The 13,981-nt window shown below is 54.1% G+C and overlaps 2 protein-coding genes across 2 annotated transcripts in view; one reads left to right on the top strand and one right to left on the bottom strand.

The window, feature by feature from the left end:
- Positions 1-3,858, top strand: part of AAMP (angio-associated, migratory cell protein) — a 6,709-nt gene extending 2,851 nt beyond the window's left edge. Inside the window, exons 3-11 of the mRNA XM_009887340.1 lie at positions 459-578; positions 729-868; positions 984-1,128; positions 1,299-1,382; positions 1,659-1,774; positions 2,143-2,246; positions 2,745-2,835; positions 3,163-3,317; positions 3,583-3,858. Of these exons, the coding sequence (XP_009885642.1) occupies positions 459-578; positions 729-868; positions 984-1,128; positions 1,299-1,382; positions 1,659-1,774; positions 2,143-2,246; positions 2,745-2,835; positions 3,163-3,317; positions 3,583-3,658 (1,031 nt within the window). The 3' untranslated portion in view covers positions 3,659-3,858. The remainder of the gene's footprint in view (positions 1-458; positions 579-728; positions 869-983; positions 1,129-1,298; positions 1,383-1,658; positions 1,775-2,142; positions 2,247-2,744; positions 2,836-3,162; positions 3,318-3,582) is intronic.
- Positions 3,859-4,290: 432 nt separating this feature from the next.
- The window catches only part of ARPC2 (actin related protein 2/3 complex, subunit 2, 34kDa), a 16,088-nt gene continuing 6,397 nt past the window's right edge, over positions 4,291-13,981 (bottom strand). The window contains exons 3-10 of the mRNA XM_009887339.1: positions 13,799-13,911; positions 11,704-11,749; positions 10,954-11,140; positions 10,427-10,520; positions 8,016-8,142; positions 6,233-6,333; positions 5,641-5,741; positions 4,291-4,735 (exon numbers count right to left, since the gene is read on the bottom strand). Of these exons, the coding sequence (XP_009885641.1) occupies positions 4,711-4,735; positions 5,641-5,741; positions 6,233-6,333; positions 8,016-8,142; positions 10,427-10,520; positions 10,954-11,140; positions 11,704-11,749; positions 13,799-13,911 (794 nt within the window). The 3' untranslated portion in view covers positions 4,291-4,710. The remainder of the gene's footprint in view (positions 4,736-5,640; positions 5,742-6,232; positions 6,334-8,015; positions 8,143-10,426; positions 10,521-10,953; positions 11,141-11,703; positions 11,750-13,798; positions 13,912-13,981) is intronic.

Genomic DNA, 13,981 nt, shown 5'->3' with positions numbered 1-13,981 from the left:
CAGGATGACAGCGGGGTCACGTTCTCCCTCCACTCGGGTGAGTGATGGCTGTGGGCAGCAGTGGCTGGGGTGTCCCCCGGGACCTGCGCCCACCCTGGCTTTCCCCAGAGTAAGGGGGTGCAGCCGATCCTTGCCAGGCTGCCGTGTCCCTGCTGTTCCTGGGACAGCCATCGCGACTTGGGGCTGTGATGCTCTGGGCTTTGCTCGTTTCTGACTTGCGCTCTGGTGGAGAGGCCCTTTGAGCCACCTCCTGTGGTGGCTCGCCCTGAGCTTGGCAGGAAGCTTGTGCTGCTCTTCCCCCATGGGAAGAATTAATTCCCACTGGTTTGGGTTGGGGGTTCAGCTTGTTGACATCCTGCCTAGACCCAGTGCTGCATGGGATTTGGATCCCCTGGGAATGTCAGGTGGGGTGTGAGCAGTGTCCGAGCCATGTAGCCTCTCTTTACTCTTCTGTGAAGCTTCTGTTTTCTGTGTGAGCCTCGACCCCAAGACCAACACGCTGGCGGTGACGGGTGGGGAGGATGACAAGGCCTTTGTGTGGCGCGTGAGCGATGGAGAGCTCCTGTTCGAATGCTCAGGTGAGGTGCTGGAGGCTGTCTGGGTGAGCGGTTGTGTCCCCTCCCAGCCAGGTCTCTCTAGCCCTGCTCTTCCCCAGCCTATGCTCTGCTGGAGCCGGGCTCCTGACTGTCCTTTGTAGCTTAGCACGAGCAGTCTCCCACCATCTCTAGGACACAAGGACTCGGTCACCTGTGCTGGTTTCAGTCATGACTCCGTGTTTGTGGCCACGGGTGACATGTCTGGGCTTATCAAAGTGTGGCGCGTGGACACCAAGGAAGAAGTGTGGTCCTTCGAGGTGGGGGACTTGGAGGTGAGCGGTGGGACCCCTGCTGCCATGGGGAGCTTGTCAGCGGGCAGCCGAGACTCAGCTGGGTGGTGGGGAGGATGCCACCCTTGTGACACTGCCTGTGTCTCTCTCTGCCCAGTGGATGGAGTGGCACCCTCAAGCCCACGTCCTTCTGGCGGGCACGGCTGACGGCAACTCCTGGATGTGGAAGATTCCCAGCGGAGACTGCAAAACCTTCCAGGGCCCTGCGTGTCCGGCCACATGTGGCAGGATCCTGCCTGACGGTGAGGCATGGGGGCTGCCCCCTGTGGAATGTGGGGGTGGGGAATGTCACCAGCTCTGTGACAGATCCCACTACCACCATCTGCCCTCCTGCTTCTGCCAGTCTGTGCTGAACGGGAGGTGGAGGGGTGAGGGGAGCTCTGGCTCTAGCCACTGGCCGTGTCTCGCCCAGGGAAGCGAGCGGTGGTGGGGTATGAGGACGGGACTATGCGGATCTGGGACCTGAAGCAGGGAACCTCGCTGCACGTCCTGAAAGGTAGGGAAGAGGTTAATCACCTGGGGTGTTCCCTAAGTGGGGAATGGCCCTTTCCACTGGGTCTCTGATATCTGCCTGGGTGGAGAGGTGGCACACTCTGAGGCGGGGGGCTGACGGAGGGAGCCTGGTGCTGAGTTTCCCTGACCCCATGGGTGGCTGCTCCTTGCCACCGGGGTGCTGGCAGAGCCAGGCAAGGTGGAGGCTGCAGGAGGGTGGGTTTCGAGGCCTCTGCAGGGAGGACAGGTGGAGCTCATGCTTCTCCTGTTCATGCCCCAGGCCAGGATGGCCACCAGGACCCCTTGACGTGTGTGGCCAGCAACCAGGACGGCAGTTTGATCATGACGGGCTCTGTGGACCCGTGGGCCAAGCTGGTCAGCTCCGCCACGGGCAAGGTGGGTCCGTGTGGGTGGGGGCAGAGCCAGGAGCCCTGGGGGACGGGGGACGGGCCTCCCAAGTCCCTGTCCTGGGCCAGGCCCGTGTTCCCAGGTGGTTCAGGGCTCTGCCGGCTTCGAGCAGCCTGTTGTGGCCCCCGTCGGCCAGCAGGAGGCGCCCTTGGCCAACATAATTGCTTCCTCCCAGCTGCTGGTGGGACTGGTAGGTGGGTGGTCCCGCTCGAAAGAGGTTCCCTCCTTGTTTGCTCTGCAGAGCTGAGGTTTTGGGGTCGGGCCTTGGTGTCCAGGGGGTGTAGGCTCGATCCCGGGTAAGGAAGGGGACCTCGGTGCCTAGACCCTTGGGGACTAGTTGGCCTCCCTCCACCCAGGTGGTGTGCGTGTTCAAGATGGAGAGCATGGCCCCCAAGGCCCCCGCCGGCGAGGGTGAGGAGGCCGAGTCCAACTCGGTGGAGTCGCTGGGCTTCTGTAACGTGTGAGTGCGGAGGGACGCGTGGCATGACAGCCCCTCTTCAGTGCCAGACCTTACGGGGGGATGTTTGTTACTAAAACAGGCCCGTTTCCGTCCCTCATGCTTGTTCTGCTCTCACCCCCATCCTCCCCAGTTGACTGTGGGTATCCCGGGTCACTTGTGTGTGACAGGGAGGACAAGGGACACCAGCTGCTCAGTCCTCCCCCCAACCTGTTGGGTCTCTAGCTAGCCCGATGGACCACTGTTTGGCTGGGATACCCTCCAGACATGCCTGCTGGGGATCTTTCCTACCAGGATGTTGTCTTCTCCCTTGTGAACCTTGGGCCCCTTGCTGGCTCTTGCTGTCCTGTTGGTTTCCTGAACTGAGGTTTTTTCATGGCTCTGGTCATTGAAGCATCCCTCATCTTCTCAATCATCTGCTTTGTTTTTAACCTTTTTCCTTTACACGCTTTCATCCCTCCTTCCCCCAGGCCCATGTAATGCCTGTTCCCCTCTCTGCAGGATGCCGCTGGCTGCTGTGGGCTACCTGGATGGCACGCTGGCTATCTATGACCTCTCCACACAGAGCTTGAGGCATAAGTGCCAACATGAGGTACTGCTCTCCCCCATCTCCTCAGGCCTGGCGGGGTGGGAGGGGGAAGGGGTGGTGTCTCTGTCTCTGGGCCCATCCAAGACCTCCCCTGGAGCCCAGGGCCTTTCCTGGGGCCAGTTCCCAATTTGTGCTTCTCCCTCAGCCCCTTGGGCTTCCCCAAAGGCAGCCGCAGTCCCTGCACAGAGGATGTGCCCCATAGCCTGGCTCTGGGGGCTGGCTCTCCTGTTTGTGGGGATGGCAAGCAACACTGCGGGGGGGGCACATGGAGGAAGCTGGGACTGTGCTGGGGGTCCCCAGCGCTCACCCCATGGCTTCCCTGTGCCCCAGTCAGGGATCGTGCAGTTGCTGTGGGAGGAGAGCTCGGCTGTGGTGTACACCTGCAGCCTAGACGGGGCCGTGCGGCTCTGGGATGCCCGCTCGGGGAAGATGATCAGCGAGTACCGAGGGCACTCAGCCGAAATCCTTGACTTCGCCGTCAACAAGTGAGAAGGGAACTCCCACACACTTTCCCCCCTTAAAGGCTGTTGGGTGGAGGGACCATGGGTGGTCTCGGGAACCTGAGTCACATGCCGTCTCTCCTTCAGATGCCAGCTTGGGCGATGGCGGGGGTGGGGGGTGGGGTGACAAACTTGGACTGTGCTGGGAGTTGAGGGTCTCCAGGGGGAGTGGAGCAAATCAGAACTGGGCCAGGGGTGTGGGATACCTGAAGCCCCCAGCCCCATCTTTGAGCTTTGTCTCCTGCCCCAGGGACGCCTCCATTGTGGTGACGACTTCCGGCGACCACCAAGCCAAAGTGTTCTGCGTCCAGCGCCCCGATCGCTAGGAACTGTGCTGAGGGATGGTGTCCTGGCTCTGCCAGGTGGTTTGTGTACAGAGAGATGAGGGAAATGGGTCCCACCACCCTTCTCCAGTGTGTGCTTTGTAATTTTCCAGACTACCCCACTTTGCCCCCACCACCTGGGAACCAAGCCTGGGGTTTTGTATGAAAATGTCTTATAATTATATAAATTATTTCACTTAACTGGATGCCATCCACTCTGCTTGTCGGGGGGAAGAGGACCTGAGGAGCTGCGCTCCCTCCCTCCTCAGGGATCGCCCCAGCATCCAGCCATAGCCTGAGGGTCAATGGTGGATAATTTTATTCTGGCAGAGACCCCCCCAGCCTAGCTCTCCCTGTTAGAGGGAATGAGGGGGTCAGGGTAGGAGGGAGGGGTGCAGATTGCTCGCAGAGGGTAGGAGAATTCGTGCTCTGTGCAGCCCAGGAGTTTCATAACGCAACAGGATTCTCACACCTTGGCCTGGGCACAGCACCCCCCTTTCGGCCCCCAGGACACAGAGCACCAGAAGTAATTTGCTCTGAGATACAGTAATTACTCCCCACCTTGCACCTGTGACTCCAAACACCCCTTCCAGGGCAAGGCCACATGCATTGACAAGCCAAAGCCCCACAGCCCCTTAAGATAGAAAGATCTCCTTTATTAATGAACCCCAACAGTATTTCTTCAGATACAGGAGTTTTGAACTCAAATACTCAGAAGAAAACGAAGTTAATATTGCATTATTCTTATAAGAAATACTGCAACTTATTTCCGGTAACATATTGCAAAGCGAAACAGCTTGAAAAGAAAAAAAAAAAATTAAAAAAGAAAAGAAAATAAGTCAATCAAACTGGAATTAAGGTTTTGTTTCTTGGAACGATCGAGTCCTCGCAAGCACAGCTCGTTTCTGCAGATTACTCCCCAAACTGTCGTACAAACAGACCCCGATTGCTTGAATTCCTTATGAGCCCACAGAGGTGCAACATTAAAAGCTACGATTATCAGGTAGCAAGTGCCCCAACCTTCGTCCTCCACGGCAGCCTCGGTGACCCTGGCGTTAACGGGTTGTGAACGTCTTCCCCCTGAAAGGATGCAGAGAGAGGTCAGGACAGCCCCTGGCACTGTTCTGGGGTGCCTCAGGGTGGCTATGGGGCTTTTTGGGGGGCACACGCTTGCACTGAGCTCTCAAAGCCAGGCAGAGCTCACAGGTGTTTGTGGCTGCAGAACCGGGTCACAGGACAGTGGGGAGGGGTTGGCTTTTGAAGAGGGGACAACCCTGCTGCCCCGGAGCAGAACGCAAAGGGGACATGCCAGGATGCAAAGAAAGAGGACACCAAGGGGCTCTGGGATCAGCAGAGGGTAAAGGACACACGGGAAACATTTGCGCAACTGCTCTCCTCCACCCATGTCCCTCTGGGCTGCTTTATTCACAAGAGGGAGCCAGCCAGCCAACGCGGTGGCCCGGGCATGCTCCTGGCCCCAGCCATCTGCTGGCCAAGGGGTCCGAGACGCTGTAGATCCACTGGACACCACAATCCCACTCGAGTGCCCACAACCCCCGGGAAGGACCTGACCACTCTCCCCCATGAGCTGGAGCTGCCCCCAGAGCAGCTTTAATACAATGGGGGAGAAGTCCCACATACGCCACCACGGTCTCTGAGGGGGGACAGCGGAGACACCAGGGCTTGCAGAGCTGTGTATGGGCCTTCTTTCGCAAAGGACCTGCTGGCACAGGGTGTGCCACGGACCCCGTGGCTCCTGTGAAGGACACGGAAGGCCATAAGGAAGTGTCTGTCACCTCAAGGCACCCAGGCACAGACCTCGCTATGAAACACCCCCTTCCTCTCTCAGATGGGGTCCCAGCACATCTGGCCCTGGTCTGGTTACCCCCACAGCATCCAAGTCCTCCCTGGACTGGAGTATGCTGAGCTGAGGAGTGAGCTCGTGGCTGGCAGGGAAGACAGCCAGACCTCACTTTGCTACTTACGTGATTGTTTTCATTTCTTTCTTCTCTGCATCTGGACGGGCACGATTCAGCACCTTGAGGAAATCTGATGTTTTCGCCCTCATACGTGTGTGAATATAGGCCTGCGTTTCATTGGGACAAAACAGGGACATGTCAGGATCCTGTCTTCATAGCTGAGATTTCAGGACACAGGGTGGGAGCTATCTTTCTGCTCGTTGTTGGGAAAGCACCTAGCTCTGCACAGCCACAGTCCTATGAGGGGAGTTCAGGAGGCAACAGTGAAAATTACTGCCTGAGCCCTGGTCAAAGCCAGGTCTCATTGAACAACTACCCTTATTTCTGTTCCCAGAAAGAAAAGCAGATTCAAAAGGGGAAAAAAAGAAAAAAAAACCTACTTCACTGCTAGGATAGGAAGCGAACAGGCACTGCCTGTGCCAAAGAACAGGGAGAAGGTGATGACGCAACATTTGCCAACCCTGTATGATCGGGGAGGGCAATGCCAGACCTTAGCGAGGTCTCAGGGGGGCACCGCTGCCCCGTGCTCCTCCCCTGCAGCACCCAGATTAGATGGGCTGAAGCTACCCTGTATTGCCCAGCCCCGTCCCCTCGGTACCTTCGAGCACTTGATGTGATAGTGCAGGTAGTCCCGGAATGTGTGGATCAGGTTTATGGTGTTGTCTCTGGCAGCAGCATTGGTGTGACGGGGGAACAGCACTGAAAGAAGAGAGTGACACAAATCGTTAGTGCCTCCTGAGGCTACCAAAGGGCTTCAGGTTCCTCCAGTGCTGGAGGCTTCAGAGTGTGCTGCTCTGAACAGCTACTACACTCTCTACAAAGAGCCCTTTACTGTGACACACGTCAAGATTAAGCAGCACTTGTGATTTTAAACACAGTGCTTAGCAGCGCTTTTCCACACCGCCCACAGCAGCCTGGACGCAGCTGTACACTCAGGAGGACGCAGGTAAGGCCAAGCGCCCAGAGATGACAGAACTGTAGGAAACTGCATGATGTTACTTCGCTGCTTGGGAGAAGCAGAACAAAGGAGAGATCTGGGAGGCAGACAAGGGCAGCCAGGCTGCTCAACGGGTCTCAAGACCCAGTCTGCCCACGGATCTTGAAATCGGTTGTGGATCCCTGCTGACAGCTTGCCGGCGCTGTGACAGAGCCAGACGTGGTTACTGCAGGGGTCCAGTGGCTTCCTCTTTCCACAGGCTGGTGCTGTGCTAAGTGTCCCAGATCCATGAAAGACCTTTTTGTCTGGGTGATGATCTCACCTGAGACTGTCAGATCAGATAACAGGGAAACTGCATCTCGACAAGAATGAAGTCTTGCTCACAGTCCCAGACCTGCCATTAGACAGCCCTCCCACAGCTGAGGAGCTGCCCTAACCTCAGGGCACCATTCCCAGCACGGGAGGAAGGCAGTGCTAACTTCACCTTCCCCTGCAACGGCTGTGCTCCACCTCTGAGGTGCAGTAATGCCAGCCTGAGAGCGCCCCTAATGGCAGATCCAACCATGATCCCTAATTTCTCTGGAAGAGCCCTTTCTCTTTGAACAGGGCAGGCTTTGGACTTCTCAGCTCAGCCATCAGCAGAGCTGCCCAGGAGGAAGCGGTGACTCTGCCGGCCAGCACCTCTGCAGGCAGGGGAAAGTGGCTCATCAGAGACGGAAGTGTTTGGCCCAGAGCTAAGAGGCAGAGATGGAGAAGCAGAACTCGCTGCCCTGCTCCTGCCCTTTGGTTGCCTCTACTGATCAAACACTACAGAGGTGCCTGCAGCTGGACAAGCTACAAACACACTCACATGAAAACTCACAGAATTACAGAATGGTCAGGGTTGGAAGGGACCTCTGGAGATCACCTAGTCCAACCCCCCTGCCCAAGTGGAGTCACCTACAACAGGTTGCACAGGACGGAGTCCAGGTGGGTTTTGAATGTCTCCAGTGGGGGAGACTCCACAGCCTCTCTGGGCAGCCTGTGCCAGTGCTCTGCCACCCTCAAAGTAAAGAAGTTCCTCCTCGTGTGAAGATGGAACTTCCTATGTTCAAGTTTGTGCCCATTACCTCTTGAACTCCCCACAAAAAACCTCCAGTTTCCACAATATTGCAGCAAAGTCTCCCTCCCTTGCTCCCAAATGCTGAACTTCAATTTTATAGGCAGACACTAAATGGCTCACTGTCGACTTCCATGCCTTCTGGCCCAAAGTAGAGCTGAAGTGAGCAAAGGGACGCACTGAAGTGAAGGGGGCAGACAACACAGAATGTGACTTCACAGTCCTTTCAGCCCCCAGTGACCCACTTGACTATTCAGGAAAGGTGAATTCCTTTTAGTTTTTCATGCAGCAGCAGGAGCCTCTCTCCTTCCTGAATGTCCCCAGGCTGCAGAGCTGCCTGCTTACCAAAGGTGATGTAGCCAATATTGTCGCCGACGGCTGCGTCTGTGTCTTTCAGCTCCAAGGGTGGCTCCCTGTGGCTGAAGAGCACCTGTGGGGCTGTGTGACTGGCCCGGCGACCCTCCTTGAACTCCTAAGCAAGACAAAGTGAAGGTGAGTCCCACTGCAACACTTCAGGAAAGCAAATGGAGTGTTCCCACACCCACAGGGCAAGCAAGCAGGAGGTTTCCCACCTTTCCTTGCATGGGCCAAATCCATCAGACTAAACCTCTGGAAGACAATCCTTTTTCCCCACCAAAACCAGACCAAAATGCAGAGTTGTCCCTAGCGTAGCCCCTCAGCTGGGGTAGCTTTCAGTGTCACGTTTATTGCCACGGGTGTTGTGTGGAAGCGACACCTCTGAGCAAGCACATGAGACAGCACAGCTTCTCCAGAAAGTCAACACCATCAATGCTTCCAGTGAAAGCAGGCAGCGCCCATCACCCCAGAGGAAGGGAAATTCTCAGAAAGGGCTGCAAGGTCTCCATTGCAGCCAGCATAAAGGCTCTGCTATTTGAGAAAGCATCTCCCGCCAGGAGTCTTTGCCACTAAGAGGCATCTACCGGATGTGAAGCTTGTGCGTGAAGCCTGCTCCTCCTAACACTTCTCTATGTCTTTAAACAATACCTCCAGGCAGAGAGATACCTTCTGCCAGGGAACCTCTCTGACAGCAGCACGACCCCCACCTCCGTGAAATGAACTGGCTCTGCATTTCAGGAGTTACAGGACTGTCCCTACGCAGGGCTGGCAAAGTCCAGGCACCACTCCACTGCCTCAGAGAAGGACAGCCTCCCCTCTGCCTCAATGACCCCCCAGCCCAACCTACACGTTATCAGCCACCCTCGGCCTCTCCTCCCTTTTGAGCACAGCTCACCCCAGGAAGGGCAGAAGCATCTGTGCCCCTTTTAGAGAACAGAGGAGTTCACTGGGGTTTCCTTAATGAAATACTCAGCTTGCACTTCCGTCTGCTTATGCCAGAGGGTGAAATGGTTCAAACAGCTTCACTGGTTAGTTAATGGTCAGATTTTCTCCATGAGAGCCCAGATGAGCAGCCACCATGCCCGACTGGGCTGCATTATGCAAGAGCAATAGCTGGAGGGAAGGAGCCAGCGTGACTCAGAGTGGAAATTCTTGTGGCTGAGCAAGAGCAGGGTTTGCTATTGTAAAAACCAAGAACATGGGACATGGAGACTCTAGGATATCTGCTGCCTTGAAGCCCTGCCACCTCCCCGGCAGCCTCACAAATCCTGTTTTGTTCATCTCACACCTCCCTCCCTGTTTTAAAAGCTGAATTCCAGGCTGTGGGATATGCTGGTCGGGATGCCCTGCCCACAGCCAAAAAAAACCACAGACAGCAGAGCTGTGAGGTAAGACTCTCATCACAACAGACCCTGTTCTAATGACTCCAAACACAGGTAAACTGCTATCCAGCAAACTGGGCCAGTAACTTGCTGCCCGTAACTTGCAGCAGCACAGCGTAACACCCCTGAATGGATGGGCTAAGGCTCCTCCAGCCCTGGAACACCCTGCAGGGCCCTGCTCCACAGCCGTAGCCATGCAGGATGCTCCCCAGGTGCTTCAGCAGACACAAGGTGAGCTAGGCAGGCCAGCAACACAGATGAACACATACCAGCATGCACTGAGCCTTCCCCAGCTGTAAGCAAATGTCTCAATCTCCACAGGCTGCACATGGTCACTAACAGACATGTAAAGTGTTTACTACAGGCCTCTGAATGCTTCCCAACTAAGTGGCAGTTGCAAAGGGTATCAGAGTCCAGAATTACTTGGCATTATGATGATTGATTCAAGCTGGCAAACTAAGCAAATTCATAGCTTTGAAAAGCTCAAATTTGAGAACCCATCACAACACGTGAGAGCAGCCACACTGAGCCGCTGAATCTCTCTGCAGCATTTGAGCAATATCAGGAACAAACTTTGAGATGAAGACAACTCTCAGCACCATCCCAGGCACGGCACATCGCTTCACCCCTTCTCCCTCTACAGCCTCCCCACCGCGCTCAGCTCCTCAGCTGGCTGGCGATCCTTACACCACAGGGCCTCAAGCTGGATACTGAAGTATTCACCGCGGTGTTTCTCATCTGTAACACATAGTATGTTTGGTTGTCCATACAAGCAAGACCATTGATAATAAAGATGCCGATGCAAGAGCCTGGATTAAAAAAAAAATACACCACCTATGCCTATTAATATGGTTCTTCCACCTCAGTGCAGCCCGGAGCCCTGCAAAGTGTTTACGTGCACTGAACTGCCTGTGAGCTCACTTCAGCCTAACATCTGCTTGTTTGGCAATGCTGCTTCAAGCAAGAACGTGTCCAAATTGAAGACCAGCCCCTTTCCCTGTAATTCAGTTTCCATACCTGCATAAACACCTTTCCGATCACCACATCATCGTCATCCTTAAATACCGTGCTGAACACAACTGTGACGCGGTCCTTTTTTGCCTCGACATACCTGCAGGTGGGTGAGAGAGGAGAACCCAGCTGTGAACGGGAGCCAAGAAGTACAACTGGATGAGGAAGCAACCACGTGACAAGGTCAAGTAGATTCAACAACCATTCACAGGCCTGGCTGCTGAAAATTTCCCCTCCCTCGAGACAGTATTTACAAGGAGCAAAACACTTCTGTTGGGAGTGGCCAGTTCCTCTCCTGCATGCAGCCACAAGTGCTGCTACTAACAGAGACTCTTGTGTAACATCCCTGCAGCCCGAGGGATGAGCATTACCCTCAATGAATACTTCTCGCAGCCTAGGACAGGCACTTATTACCCTGCCAAAGCACGGAGTAGTAGGATTTCCTGACTTTCCACCAAAACCTACAGCTGTGAGCAGGAGTAGAGTGTACTGACAGCTGTCCAACCCCTGTGCTACTTGGTTTGAACACTCACATTGTCTCATCGTCCCTGTAGTGGATGACCGCTCTCTTTTCTCCTTCTTTGCCCTCTTCCTGGAATTTGAAATACTTCTCAAAGACTGAAGCAAAGCAGTTGCGCTTCAGCATGCCGGCTTGGTGCACGATAGCATCCTTGTCTGCAGGAAGGTTCTCCAGGTCGTAGAGCAAAGAGACATTGTAACCTGGGGAGGGACAACCATTAACCTTAATAATCTATGCAGGGCCTTAATGACGCCAGAGAAAAGAGACACCTACAGTCCCACCTTTGCCTTAAGCCCTCCCAGAAGCCCCAGGGGTCAGTGCTTCCCACTCCAAGCACTGCCAGAAGCCATGCCTGAACTTGGCACGTGGCCGTGGCAACACTCCTGGGGCTCCTTCCCGAGCTCCCATACACGTGCTGGCTGAGCTGCTCCCAAGTTTTTGCAGTGAGTAGGAAGAGATGCTGTCACAGGTAACCATGGTTTTCCTGTGTCTCACAAAGCGTCTTTGAGAAGAACAAAGACTCCAACCGTGAGGAACAGAGGCTTCCTGGAGGAGGGCTGCATCAAGAATTACAGCGAGGGCTGCAAGCTACTTCAGCCCTGACGTACCTGAGCCACCTTTTAAATTGCCATTCATTGTACAGAGAGCCCCAGATATCAAGCTTTTGAAGTGCAGCCTTCGTTTGAGCATTTCTGAGGTGACTGAAGTAATTTTGGAATTTCACTCACGCACACACGCAGAGTAAATGTTATCGCAGGGTTACCTGATTCAGGATTTACCAAGTAGCTTCCATAGACTTTCTTCAATACCTAGGAAAGAAATTAAACATTGAGAGCACAAGCTGTCAGAGTTGCTTCCTCCTGCACAGCCCAGGCCGTGTTCGGTCTTCATTTAGAAATATCAAATTACAGCATCTGTCTCCCCTAGTCTAAGTGAACTTGGACAAATATTAAGTCATCAGCTTCTGGTATTATTGGCTGCTCCTGCTCTAGGCAGAGCTCCCTGAACCCCGCTGAAAGGGGATGTACTGCAGGACAGGGCTCAAAACTGGAACTTTTTAAAGTTCTTACTAGTCCTGAACTTGCGTGGGGAAGAAAACTCCTTCCATACAACTCACACTTTCAAAGAACTGTTAGCAGAGCTTGACACAACAGATCTGAGGGCTACAACACTTCTTCCCATTCAAAGGCAGATGCAAAGTGTGCCCTGTCCCCCTCCTTGCAGGAAGGCAAATGCAGAGCAAGGGTCAGGTGCAGCATGGCCGGGCGATCGCCTGCTCCGTCTCAGCTTATTGCACGGGACAGATGGGGATGGAGAGGAGACTGCCAGGCAGCTTGGATGCCTCCCAGAAGCAGAGCCGCCTACAGCACAGCAAAAACCTTTCTTCAAACATAATCACTGCTGAATTTTACATCAATGGCAATTTTCAACTGAGCCATAGCTCTGTGTCAATGAGGGGGCTGGGAACAGGAGGTATTTCACAGAGAAGAACACAACAACGCTGTGGCAGAACTGGCCCTCCTGGGATGACACCCACTACCACGCAGAGAGGATGCATAGGCTCTCTGCATGCCAAAACCTCCTCTCAGCAGAGAGCCTGCCTGCAGCAGCCCAGGGAGATGCTCCGTCTTAGCAGAAACCCCACTTTGTGCTCTTCACAGCAGGGTTTCATGAAAGACGGAGCAGAAACAAGCTCCATCATCTCCAGGGAAGCACAGAAAGCAACAGTTTGCTAACTGGCAATTTAAAACGTAATTCGTATTTAGTCAGCACTCCCAAGGCAGTCCTACAGAGATCACATTTTCCTTTAAAAGCTTGGGAAATTGCCTTCCACCACCACTGCGGTGGCTGCTGGATCACAGTGGTGTCAGCCACTCGCCTACCACAGCAGTTCTCTTGGGATCACACACCGTACTGATCCTCGCTAAATGTGCTGGGAAGGCTCCACCATTTGGGCTGCTTGACTCCGGTTTGCCAGCAGCAGTACCTTCAGTAGCGGGCAACACTGCCCCTAGAAAGCTCTGCATACAGGAACCAGGAAAGCAGGACACTCAGTCGTATTTATTCTGACTTTGGTAGCTCTTGCAGCAACTTGCAGGAATTCATGTTGGGTTCAAATCATCTGTTTTCTCTCAGACCCATAATGAACTCATGGAGCAGTTTCCTTGTTTTCCTCCAAGGACAGACACTCAGAGGCAAAAGCCTGCTGAAGAGCCTTGGGTGAAGCCCATTTGCTACCATGCGGAGATTTGAAAACTGACTCAGGAACTGAGTCACACTTCCTGCCTCGCCACCCAACCACAGCTCAGAGAGGCTCCTTCTTTCTACCATAAATGGCCCTCCGCAGCCCCGGCCCATTCAACAGGAACTGAACCTGCTACTTCACACAGCAGCAGCAAAAAGGGAACCAGACAGTCTGCAGATCAAGGTCTGCACACGCAGCAGGAGCCCATCACTCACTCTCAAGTCTGGTTAGATTCAGAAGAGCAGTGCCACAGGACTCTGGATGTTTTGGTGTCTCCCTTAACTTGCGGGCTGAGCACATCAGTCAGGGAAACTATTTCTAAATGGTCAGGCTTCTCACTCATTCGGACTTCAAAATTAGTGGTGCCTTTTGCCTTCAGACTGTAGGCTCATATAGGATGACTTCTTATTCACGAGGGAGTGTGAAAACATTTTGCCCTTGTCTTCCAGCAAAGTGGGATTCCTTGTTGGCACAGGACTGCTCCTTTGACCAGCATGAGATGGGAGCACAGATGCGTCTCTACGAGTTAGACATTAGAGCCATCAACATCGCAAGGACATTGCCCGTGCTAAGACAGAATTTGTAGGTTCAAGGCCCAGAGATGCTCACTCACCTCATCAGCACCGTGTTCCTGGAGTTCCTTGTAGAATTTCAGAGAAATACTGACCATCACTTTTGTCTTGTCTCCATTGGGGTTTGAAATATGGTAAAGGACTCCATCAAAGTCTATGAAGCAAGTGAGAGAAACATGAGGGAACTGGAAACAGTTCCTATTTCTGAGGAATGTTTTCCCTAC

This window comes from Charadrius vociferus, unplaced genomic scaffold (assembly GCF_000708025.1).
Source record: "Charadrius vociferus isolate BGI_N301 unplaced genomic scaffold, ASM70802v2 scaffold385, whole genome shotgun sequence".
Lineage (NCBI taxonomy): Eukaryota > Metazoa > Chordata > Aves > Charadriiformes > Charadriidae > Charadrius > Charadrius vociferus.
This window is presented reverse-complemented; position numbering and strand designations above follow the sequence as displayed.